This window comes from Atta cephalotes (assembly GCF_000143395.1).
Source record: "Atta cephalotes unplaced genomic scaffold scaffold00011, whole genome shotgun sequence".
Taxonomy (NCBI): Eukaryota; Metazoa; Arthropoda; class Insecta; order Hymenoptera; family Formicidae; genus Atta; species Atta cephalotes.
This window is the reverse complement of record NW_012130075.1, coordinates 1,253,213-1,265,794: the sequence shown is the minus strand read 5'-3', so window position 1 is coordinate 1,265,794 and position 12,582 is coordinate 1,253,213. Positions and strand designations below refer to the sequence as shown.

Below are 12,582 nucleotides of genomic sequence, written 5' to 3'. Positions count from 1 at the left end.
CCGTGTGCGTCGGTCGAGTACGTCAGAGAGAGAGAGAGAGAGAGAGAGAGCAGTTGGCGTTCCCGTGTCATAGACAAAGAAGCGATGAGATCGAACCTCCCGCCATGTACGTTGCGGAAACGACCGAGCGTCGACGAAGCGGTCGAGACGGTCGCTCAGTTACGCGCGAGACGTGCATCGTGTCACGTTGTGTGCTGCTGTGTTGCGTGCTGCGAGGATCTCGGAGTAGTCGGAGTTTCGGAGATGCGACGCAGCCGGCCGTCGCCGATCGTGCGCGTGCGTTACATCAGCGTTCGCTCGCTCACTCGCACATTCGTTTCGTCCATCTGTCCCTGGACTTCTCGATAATATCGGAGCCTGTGTGATGCATCTTCTCGTAAGTTTTCGTAACGTTTATCGCGAGAAGAGAGTAGCCGATGATCGTATCAATGTGGCTCGTTGATATCTTACGAAATGTAGCCGATCAAAGATTGCAGCGTCCAGTGAGTAATTTTTGCCTGATTGATTAAAATACGTCGCTGATCTGAGAAGAGCTCTTTCAGTTACCGAAAAGAGTGTGTTGTGTGTGGACTGATATCTTCGAAATTGAGAGCGTCCTATCAGTTCAGGCTGACTCCAAAAATTCAGAGATTATCTCCGGCGATCTTATCGTTTATCGCAGTGTCTCCTATCTTACGGCTGTCTGAATAGCGATTGTATATGAATAGACTGATATTGAAAAGTGTGAGCTGCAGCTACAATTTGCGGATAACCTTGAGCTTTCCGGTTAGCGAAAGAACGTATAGAATGTGCACTTTGTTGCGCGACGCGTGCGGCATGTGATATGAAACTTAGCGATACGAGAATCCCCGGCGCGAGTATCAATGTTCAGTGGACCTTGCTGCGAGCTTACGTTTCCCTGATTTATTCTTACTTTTTTTAACCGACTTCTTTCTATTCTCGAATTGAGATCTAAGAGGATCTAGTTGTCGTGGCAACAATTCTCATAAATGCAACGTGAAGTCGAAACAGAGCACGTATTATGGAATGTTCGGAATGGATTCTGATTGGAATTATTACGTTTTTCCCGGAAAACACAATAGAAATCTAGGGAATAATTGAATAATTCCTATTGAAATTCCATTCCGAATAATTTCAAAATACGTACAGACCAGAAATTCGTCAAATGAATTTCTCTGATCATGTTTATTCTTGAGTCTGTTTTTTTAGGCTTCGTCATCCTGCAGATAATCTTTCATATGTTTCGCATTGGACGCGGTTCGTCTTTTCTTTTGTTCTCCTCACGTTAAAGGAAAAAAAAAAGAGAAAAAATGAACGGTGTAAAAAAAATTAAGCTGAAAAGAATTTCTTGCGTATGAAGAGAAAGATTCTCTATAGGATCACGAATCCCCGCAGATTTTTCAAAATTCATTTCCGTTTCGACGAACATCGAGAAACGAAAAGCGGCCGATAAACGATCGCGCGAGAACATTTCGATATTTCAGTATTCCGGTAGAAATTGGATTGCGAACGAACGCATTCTTCGGCATAAAAGGATTCAGACTCTCGACCTGATAACTTTATCAGTGGCGCACGCGTACGCGGCACAGTGAGAGACCGTGAAAAGGCCGTGAACGAGAGCGGGGAGCGTCGGTGTAAAGCTATTCGCAAGGCGTCTCGTTATTTGCGGGCGTCCGAATGACGACAGGCAACGTGCGTGGCGCGGGTCATCGCACGAGAGTCGCCGAGATCGAGTTCGCGCGTTGCCGCAATTCGACGAGCTCCAAACTCAAGGCTATGGCACACAAAAAAAAATTTAAAGTAAGATATATGCCCACTCTCTGCAATAAGCCGTAAAAATTGACCACAATCGTAATGCGAGAAACTCTTTAAATTCTTTCGAATGTGACTCCAAAGGAATGAAAATTCTGCCACTCTTGAAAAAGAGAGTGAAATTCATTCCAAATAATTCAGAGAGAAGATGACTACAATTGATCAATTTTGATTTTACGGCTGTTGCAGAGTAGACAATAAGCGGTAAGCAAATCAACTATTTTCGGTCTGATCTAGAGGTTGTTTGCCCTATGGTCTCTTACTATAGCCAATTTTGCTTATTGCTTATGTTTTTTGTGTGCCATAGCCTTTATTCTCATCTCTCGGAATCGCCCAGAATCACCGCACGGCTACAATTTCCGCAAGCCTTCTACTGCTATGTACCTCCCTCCGTTCTCTTTGTCTTTCTGTCTCTCTCTCTCTCTCTCTCTCTCTCTCTCTCTCTCTCTCCCTCCCTCTTTCAGTCAGCCACCGCTCTCTGGACCACTGTGCGTGCAGTTTCCGCGTTTTGTATCGCGCAGCCCCGGCACAGAAAATGTGGGATACTCGCCACCGTACGTGTGCGCGTGTATTTTCGGCGGTGAACAGATCGATCGGCTCCGCCGGCCCTTGTTTCTCGCTGTCGTCGGTCGCGCGCGCCCATGTGACTCTACCCGCGACGCCGATCGTATCCGATGTACGTCAGCATCGTTGCGCGTGTAACTGACCATTTCTCGGCTGGAACAATAGTCGTCGGATTTACTCCATCCGTTTCAATCGTGAAACAACAAACACTTTATACGCCTCACTTCTTTCCTTGCAGAAATCCAATTTAAAGATTTCAGGTATATATAGTTTCAGGTATATATGTATAGTCTCTGTAAAAAATGACTGGGATTGGAAATGTATATAACTCGTAAAATGTATAAAAATGAATGTTATATACATACGAAAGTTAAATAAAAGAGAGAGATCAATATTTGTATTTAACGATACAATTTTGAAGTTTAAATGAAAATTTTCTCATTTATCTTAATTATTTTTAAAACATGTATATTTACTTTTTATTGAAATAATTTTTATTTAAATTCTAAATCACCATCAAACATTTTTTATGTTACTTACAAATACAATTTAGAAAAATATTTTTTCATAATTTTTTCATTTTGTTAAATTACTTATTTTTAGTATTAAAAGTATAGAACGCTTAATTAAACAACTTTCTTCATTATTGTTTAATGCTTTCTAAGAAAGCATTAAACAACAATGTTCTTAAAATAAATAATTGATCACTACCTCCAACATTAAAATTCTATAAGAGTTCTTTATCTCTTCGATTCTTGAACAACTTATTTTGAACAACTTATCTTCATATTAGTTCAAACGGAGAGCGCAGTAAATCATGGAAGGAAAGATGAGAATAATTACGTTAACGAGAAATTATCTGTTGAGACATATTTATTTCCGGAACTCACTTTGTTCTTTAACCTGATTTGCGCGTGAAATTTATTCGAATTTCCAGCTTTTTTAATTTGATTAGAATTAGGATTTAATTATGACAGGAAAATCGTAATAAAAAACGTCCGCAATAATGTCTGGAATCAAATTTAAAAATGTCAAAGGAACACAGACGTATATCTCACGACTCATCAAACCACATATTGTTCTTCTCAGAAGCACAGAATCATACGCTCGTATTTCCTGAGTTTACTTCGTCATATTGCCCTGTGAATGTGTTTATTGCGTTGATATATATCTCAAAGATTATAAACATAATAACAACTCGACTTCGCGTTCTCCTTTTTGATCGCTTCTTCCATCAAGTATGTCTCAATTTCGACTTTCAATGAATCTAGAAATAATTCCGAAAATTTTAATTTACACAGAAAGAACGATTTTACTGAAATATCTAAAAATTTAACTAGATACAGATCTAAAACTAATTTTGGTGGATCATCAAAATAATTAGGATCTTCAAGCATAATCTGCAAAAAAGTATATTTTATATTCTGGCAACGGCAACGAGCTTGAGTATTCTACATATAATTAATTTGGTATTCAATTATTTTCAGATCTAATTGTTTTAAATATTTCAGTAAAATCATTTTTTTCGTGTATTATCTATTTGATTAAAATAGAATACCCTTTCGGTCAATCTCCATCTTTTTACGATAAAAACGAGATATAATGTAATTGCAAAGATCGTGAAAAAATCATTGATATAATTATTTTCGCGATCAACAAACTAAATTAAATGAGAGAATAGTTCTCTTTATATCTTGTGATATTTCTTATTCGTATTTCTTAGAAACTATCATCGTGAATTTATCATATCAGAATTTTTGTAAGAAATCGAGGGTTGAAAATCGTTGGGGAATTTTGATGTGCCATAAGGCCGATGTATTAGTTATTGCGCAACTTTTCTTCGGTTTTAGCGTGAGGAGAATACTTTTCCAAGTTTGGCAGCATCTTTCTAAGCTGCCGTGTATACGAGAGAATTACACGAGAGGTCTGTTTTTTTATTGATAGTGCGACGATCAACTATGGACGTGCGCGAGCGATGTAATGGAAAGGATGGGAGGACGTTTGAGGGGGAGGCCCGTCGAGAATTTCCAAATGCAGCGGCATACCGACGGGAAATCCGCCGTATTTATAACGGCCGCACGTGCTCCTCTCTCTCTCTCTCGTTCTCTCCTTCGACTAACAGCGATGAATAACTGATGCCATATCCAATCAGTAAATGGAATCCGCGACCGTGGCCGGAGAACTATGTTCCGCTAACAAGAATTTAAGAAGCGAATTTCAGAGCAAATCTCGCGCCGAACGTTCCACCCGTCTGTATACCGGATAATCGCGAGATATCAGGGACTTGATGCCCAGCGATGGTGATTGATCGTCCTTTCTATTGAAAATTCGTAATCGATTAATCGATTTATTTTCTAGAGCGCGACATTGCATTACCTTTAATCGAAACAATCATAAAAGTAACGTTGCCTGTCACAGCTGAATTAATTAAGATTTCGTTTATTTTCATTTATTTTATTAGAAATATTTTCGCTCGTTAACGTGCCAAAATACAATTATGAGAAACTTGTGTATGTAGTTAACTGGACAGTTGACTCGTTAGTCGAATTAGGTCTTTAATATTTAATGTAAACTCTGGCGCGTTCATTTAATATGAATAACATCCATACGGATATACTAACACAGGGATAGATATCTCTGTGCATTTGAAATTAATACAAGTAAAAAATCTCAAATAGAGATCTTGCAGTATTTTAATAATTTAAATCGATTTCGGGTAAAGAAATTTCTATCAATATCAAATTTTTTCCTAAAAATTGAGGATTAGTTTACTGGACGCATTTTGCAGCGTTAAATTAGTTATTATGATTTGCGAATTACTATTTCAATGAAATGACGCCTCATTTAATTCTAATTTCCGAAGTTCTATTAAATTTATATTGCTCATTAAAAAATATTAGTAAATAAAATTAAATATATAACAAATAAGAAGAGCCGAAACAATATCATTTAATATTCAGAACAATATAAGATTCAGAATAATATAAGAACAATCATATATTAGTAAACGTTAGTAAATAATATCGTAATCTAAAAATTATTAAATTATATCCACAAAATTTTCTTATAATTTATCAATCGTTCGCGACGAGAAAAGCTCTCGATCCAAGGTTGGGAAGTCTCGTGTTGTGTAATAGTCGTACGGTTCAGCACGATCTCGAAGTAGCAGGGCCATAGGATTGAGCACCTGCTCTCTCTGCTCTCTCGATGCTATTTCCGTACATGCGTCGATTGAGCGGGCTGGCAAGACGAATCGACGCCAAGAATTCTACGAATGATCGAACGCAAACCACATCCTTGCGAGGAAGCTTTGAACTTGCATGTTTATAGTTTCGCGACCGACAGTTACCGATTTTACGTAAAATTCCGATGTGAATAACTAAGGAATGAGTTACGAAATTTCAGCATTTTCGAAAGGACGATATCGACAAGATTTAATGGGTAGTATTCAAGTAAGAATTATTAATTATTTATATAAATTATTTATAAAAATAACATGAATATCATTTTAGAGAAATGTCAAGAGTCATTATTTGAAATCTTTCAGAATGTTACTATCGAAAATTGACGATATTATTACTCAGTAAAAATATCTGAAATACAGAAGCTTTCAGAAATTGAGAATACTTTCGTTTTTTCTCTTATTTTCTTCTTTCTTTTTCCCTTATTTTCTCAATCGCGTGGATTATCTTATTGGCGCCGATTGATGGATTGTCATGACAGAATTATATTCTTTCACTAGTAGAGACGTAAAGACCCTTTAATCAAAGTCTGACCATGAGATAACCTATGATTGGTCCAACATTTTTCGTCAAATCGCGTTAGTCAAAGCGAGATAGCATATATCTTTTTCTTTCTCACATTGCTGCACAGCGAGATAAAACATATCTTTTCTCACTCGCACGATTTTGATGAAAAATATATATCGGTTCTTGTTATGGCCAGTCTCTGATTAGATTTATCTAGTTACTAACAGATTCAAATGTTAAAAGTATCAAATTTAGACAATCTGGTCTAAACCGACCAATTCTGAGATTGATATTCTTTTTTACATAATAACTTTTACATAATAACGCTTCATTTTAGTTTTATTTCATATCGAATTATTTTATTCAATTGTATTTTTAAGCGAAAATTTGTACTTTTAAAAGCAATAGGTTTTCTATTCATATAATTATATTCATATAATTATATAGTTATTTATTTAGCGACAGCATAATATTATTCTTAAATCACTTGATCTAGGAATGTTATAAAATGACATAAAGTATTATGAAGAAATAGAAAATGGATTTTTAAACCACAGATTTATTTGCGATTTGAAACGTTTTATTTAAGCAGATTAACTCGGATAAAAACAGGATTTGTGGGTCGCTTGATAGATGATGTTTATTTCTTTTAATCATACTTTAATATTTTATAACCCAATATCCCAAACTTAATGTTAACTGAAATTATTATATATACGTAAATACAATAGTTTCTAGAGTAGCGTTTGCTACCCTTAAAAAAAAAAAAAATAGTCCTTTATTTGAACCAAGCATTATTCGTAAATGCTTTCGCTCTCTACACATGCTTAGGCAGGATTGATTCATCGCAGAGGACGAAGGTTAAGAAAACATCGGCGAAATCGGGGGAGAGAACAGGGACGCATACTGTATCCAACCGGTCGCTGTCTGTTATCGACGTCTGTTATCGACACGAGAAAGCAGTTGACAGAGTTTACTGAGTAACCGAGAGCATACCAAGCCTGCAGGATGCCTCACACGGCCCGTTGTGTCCTCGAATGTGACTCACTCCGATTCTTGAAGGAGCGGAAATCTTGTATTTGTTCAAAAAAGACGATTATTCTTTGTTGGCGCGCTTATCTATGCCCGATTGCCCCGAACAATTCGAACAATCCTCGCTCTTCTGACGTAATGCCCGATTGAAGGAAGTCGACGCGCGCGATACAGGCATAATGCCACGTGTCTCGGCAATCGGGTCAAATATACTTTGCAGGCAGATAGATTACGAAAGAGACTCTTCATGAACAGTAAAATTGAGATATTCTTGAGGGCGCAAACACTTGACGCGAACATTTTGAATCCGATTATAACATTAGCAACAGATTTCAGCTTATGTATTTCCGATTGAAAGATATTTTATTACGCGTGCATCATAAAAATATTATATAAGTGACATAGAAACACATTATTTTCGAAGTAACTGTCCCTACAACTGCCCCTCAAATACAATAACATTTTTTTCCGTTTTTATGATTTTATCGAGTTTTTTTTTATGAATGACAAAGTAATTAATCGCTTGGATCTTTTTCAGATATCTCGAGCAACACGCATGGAATGTCAGAACGGAATTCCATCTTTCGATAACCATTTCCCGTGTTTGAAGCAATGCGTGCCCAAAGCCCCTTATCATTCTCCTGTCCGGTGTAGAGTTTGTTAGACGACTGGACGGAGAACTGATAAGGGCCCGAGGGTCACAGAATCATCGTGGGACTGGATACATTGGATGCCTTTCGTCTGCTAAATATCGAAAACATATGGCTGGATCAATGCAGGCTGTTTATTCTTCAATTTGAATTTATTATAATAATATAATAATAATATTTAATAATCAATCCTTATTATCGCTATTATTAATCGTTAATTTATATTCATATGTCATTAACAATTTAACAAGATAAACAAGATTTTTATAAACAGAATTAAATTTATTTAATTAGTGTTAAAACATTAATTGATTATATCACATAAATATGTTATATAAGTTTATGAATAAAACTTGATTTATATTTTTATAGGTAATATCTTTTTGATGAAGAGAATTTGTAAGATATATAATTTACACTGACGAGAGGATAAAATGAATCGTATCTCAATAAAAATCTGTTTTATTATAAACACAATAAATAATATAAAAAAATAGTACTCCCTGTATTACTCTACATTCCTCTATATTAAGATTGCGTCTGCGATGGTTTAAGATAAACAATTGCTCGTCAAATCATTAAAATGACACAAAAATATTATCAAGTTTATTATGGAAGATAAAAATAGAAGACGCGTAGATTTTGTAATTATTTTCGTTAACGTCATACAACTTGCTCTATTGCACGATAACGTATTGCATAGCTCATAGAATCGATTCATTCGTCTATTCGCTGATCGTCTTAACCACAAGAACTTCCACATTTGAATTACAAATGTACGAAAGTTTTAAGGACGATTAATTATGTTCCCGTACTCTTGGATGCCGCATTTTCTACCTCGTAATTCGGATTTATCTGAATAATCTGTCTAGATGTAGCCTCGCACAATTTTCTCGGTTGATTTTGCACGATCAGTATCTGTTTCGTTCCCTCCGACTTCTCTGGTATAAATTGATTGACACCCACGATCTTTAATGCCGGTAGAGTTTTTATGATCGTTGCATTCGGAATCGCGAGATTCGCGGTGCCGCAATCCATCTTCGGAAGTATCACCGGATTCTTAATTGACATGATTGATTTTTTCGTCGGCACACTCGGGATTTCCGTTGTATAAGAGACTGATCGTTTTACAGGGACGCCATTGGTCGATATCGGCACCGTAAGTATCTCCGGATTATCTACTGATATTAATTTGGGTCCAAGAATTATTCCTATAAAATTCAAAAGATCAATTGCAACAAAATTATTACTCGAGTATATTCTTTCTGTATGTCAAAATAAAAACAAAATATTAAAATACAACAATAGATCACTCCAATTCAATCTTTTTTAATCAGATTACACGAGCAGAGCAATAAAAGTGAGACATTTAGAAAATAAAACAACTTTACGAATGTAAAGACTTAACATTCATGATGGTGATCACATAATTAATAAATATTTAAATTAATAACTTGCCTTTTTGCATCGCCTTTGTGACTGGACAATCTTTATGAGCCAACAAAAGAGCTTTCAATCTCGCAACTTCCTTTCGTAAAGTTTTCACTTCCATCTGCAAAGCCGTGTTTGCCTCATTTACGTTAGTTACTGTTCTTTGGAGTTCTTGAATCCATTCTTTTCTTTTGGCCCTTGCACGCATAGAACTGGCACGATTGCGCTCAAGAATGTCTTTTTTCTTAAGCTGATCGATCGTTTTCTTGATTCCCTCCTTTTTCGAAGCAGCAATCATGTCCATTTTCGTATAATCTTCAGTCGCCTTTTGATTCTGCGCGTTCTTAGACAGGGATTGTTTCAGCTTCTGTAACGGAATTTTAAAAAATTTATCTTGAAACGTAAATTATTGATGTAATCAGATGTTACCATTTTTGCTAATGATAATCTTGAGATCACGGTTTTCTTGGGCTCCAGTTTCATTGCGCATCGCAGAGCTGGTTCAGTTTTGATAATAACGGTTTGCTGTTCAGTATTAACGTTCGATATATTAGAAGGCTCCGATACTGGTGTCGCACACAATTGCATTAATTTACCATCCGCGGTTTTCAGTAACAACTGCACTTCTTCACCATTAATAGATCTTAGCAAAAAAAAAGATGTTCTAAATGTATCAACAGTACATATAGACTATATATAAGATTTCATCGTATATATATATATATATATATATATATATATATATATATATATATATATATATAGATAGATAGTAGCTCCAAGTAGCTCCAAATGTTTTTATATTAAGGAACACGTATTAATTATCTTGCACAAAATATCCAATAAAAGCTTGATTGATTATTATATTTAAAAATAACCGTCTAAATTAAAGAATTAATCATGTGTAAATTATATCATAGAAAATAATTAAAAATCATACAAAACGAAAGAAAATATACTGAATTAAAAATAAGAGAAATTAAGGCTTATTACGAAATACACAGGCTAATTGTATAACAATAAATGGGGCATTCTTACAAGTGAGACGTAGGTTGTGTCGGTGAAAGCTTAGGCGCTATAGGTATATTTGTATTTGAAGCAATAATATCCGCTGGGAGAGTATCACCTTTCGCAGACGTGACAGTCGAATCTTTCATCAGTTCCTGCGTCTCATTTGTACTTAATTTAATACTGTTACATTCATCAGTCTTTATAGCGCTTTCCTTCTCTTCGTCTTTTTCGGCAAGAGGGACTTCGACGTTGTCTTCGGAAAGAATTTGACTATTTGCAGGCAATACATCTGATATATAGGGAAAAATATGAGGAGTATGTAGCGTATCATCTGTTATTCCAGCCTAAATGAAAAAGTGAATTAATGTTGAATGATACCTTTTATAAAAATAATGCACTTATAAATAAACATTATAAATTTTATGAATTATTTGAGATAATATATGTGATTTTCTTATTTTACCTCTGATACTATAAGCGTGCCAGTATTTCCAGCCTCAACAGCCCTTCGAAATGTCTCTTCGAAAGGATTGACTACGTTTTGCAGATCTTGAAATAAACCCACTTCCTCGCAATTCTTCAAAAACCTTGTTGGTGTTGGAGTTTGATCTGCTACATATTGATTAATCTTTCAGCACATTTCTATCTTTGACAATAAATGAATCAAATTATTCAAGTGATATCTTACCAACGAATCCAGCACTCTTAGAATTATTATTAAGATTTAGCATCATGTCATGTTTCTTTTTGTGTACTGTTAATTGATCCTCATTTGTAAAGCTCTGTAAATAAAAACTGATTCTGTTGTTTCTCACATTATTATAGTTTTTTGTAACCTCGAAATAAGTTTTTTTTCAGTAAAAGAGATAATAATTATCACATACCATATTGCAGCCTGGTGTGGAGCAAGCGAAGAGTTTCTCTGAGTCTGTCATTGTGAATGTATTCTGATAAACACTGGTTCCAGATTTCTTTCAAACGCAAGACGATGAAATACAGAAGTATACACAATAATATCAGCAGAATAAACGTGATTAACTCTTGTTTACGGCTATCGCTATCACGATGAAGTACAGTTACATTCTTCTTAATAAAATAAATAAATTGAATTTCTCAACCTTGAAATAACAAACGAAATTATTTTTACAAACACTGGATTTAATCAATAGCGGCATTAAAAGAATACGTTTCGTTATTCATTGCGAGTACTGAAAATCTATACTAGACTTTCAGTACTTACAATGAACAACAAAACGCAGTCTTAATATTCTCGCAGTCATCTGCGTCGGTTGTAGCCATATTGGCACACTACTCCACCTCCACGACTCCATACTGTCATATCACATTCTACCACCACGTACCATTGCCACAAATATCACAATGCGTGCTGACATCTTGTATAAGATAAAAGAGAATCTAGGGACAACTATAGCCGGTATTATATTCTGTCGAAGTAACAAAAAATGCTCGAACATTTTCTTACCTTTAATTTGTTTTTTATTCTTTTTTTGTATTTATATTGTTTTTTTAATTCAAGACCTCTTATATGATGGTAAATTTTTCATAAAATTATTTAATTGATAATTATAATAAAAATTACAAATAAAATAGGCTAATGAGATTGCAGTATTGTATTCAGTGCATAAATTGTTAATATTTTTATTTTAACATCAAGAGTTCTGTAATTATTATTTTCTTCTTATTAATAATTATAGCATGATATTAAATAGAAATAATAATTGCGAATTTTTAAAAAATTGATATTAGCCATCATAAAATTCGAGAATGTACTTCTAATATTTATGAAAAATATAAATATAAGATTTTTTTATTATTTTTGTGAAAAAAAAAACATTCGCTGGTCATTCACGTCAACCATTCTATTCCAAGCCGCAGGCGCGGAATGTAAATATGGTAAAAGATCGTGAGATGTAATTGCGTAAATGACACAGAAATAGCATAGTAATGGCAAAGTGGTGTAGAGTGTGCCTTGGCAATGACTTCAAATTTATGTATGACGTTTCATTATTCATTATATCACGTTGTTATATAGCAAATTACGAGGTTTGATTTGAAAGTAATAAAAAAAATATAAATGTATTTTCTGCGTTGTTAATTTGACAGCGATATGAAAATATGAAAACTTTTTGATATTTACAATACTAGCATAAATTATTAAAAAATTATATAATATAAATTATTATATATATAATTTAATAAAAACTCGAATCAATGATTCACGAATATATCAATAAAATATATCAAATCGAATAAAATATAAAAATCAAAAATTTAATAATAATAATAAAAATTATATATATATATAATAAAAA

General features: G+C 34.6%; 1 protein-coding gene across 1 annotated transcript; it reads right to left on the bottom strand.

Moving 5' to 3' along the window:
* Window positions 1–8,608: 8,608 nt before the first annotated feature.
* Window positions 8,609–11,184, bottom strand: LOC105627948 (cyclic AMP-dependent transcription factor ATF-2). The gene is made up of 7 exons (XM_012209220.1): window positions 11,134–11,184; window positions 10,938–11,031; window positions 10,713–10,861; window positions 10,277–10,593; window positions 9,668–9,881; window positions 9,266–9,605; window positions 8,609–9,018 (listed from the first exon to the last, which is right to left on the bottom strand). Exons 1-7 carry the CDS (start codon window positions 11,182–11,184, stop codon window positions 8,609–8,611), a joined length of 1,575 nt encoding a protein of 524 aa, XP_012064610.1.
* Between the last annotated feature and the right edge of the window lie 1,398 nt (window positions 11,185–12,582).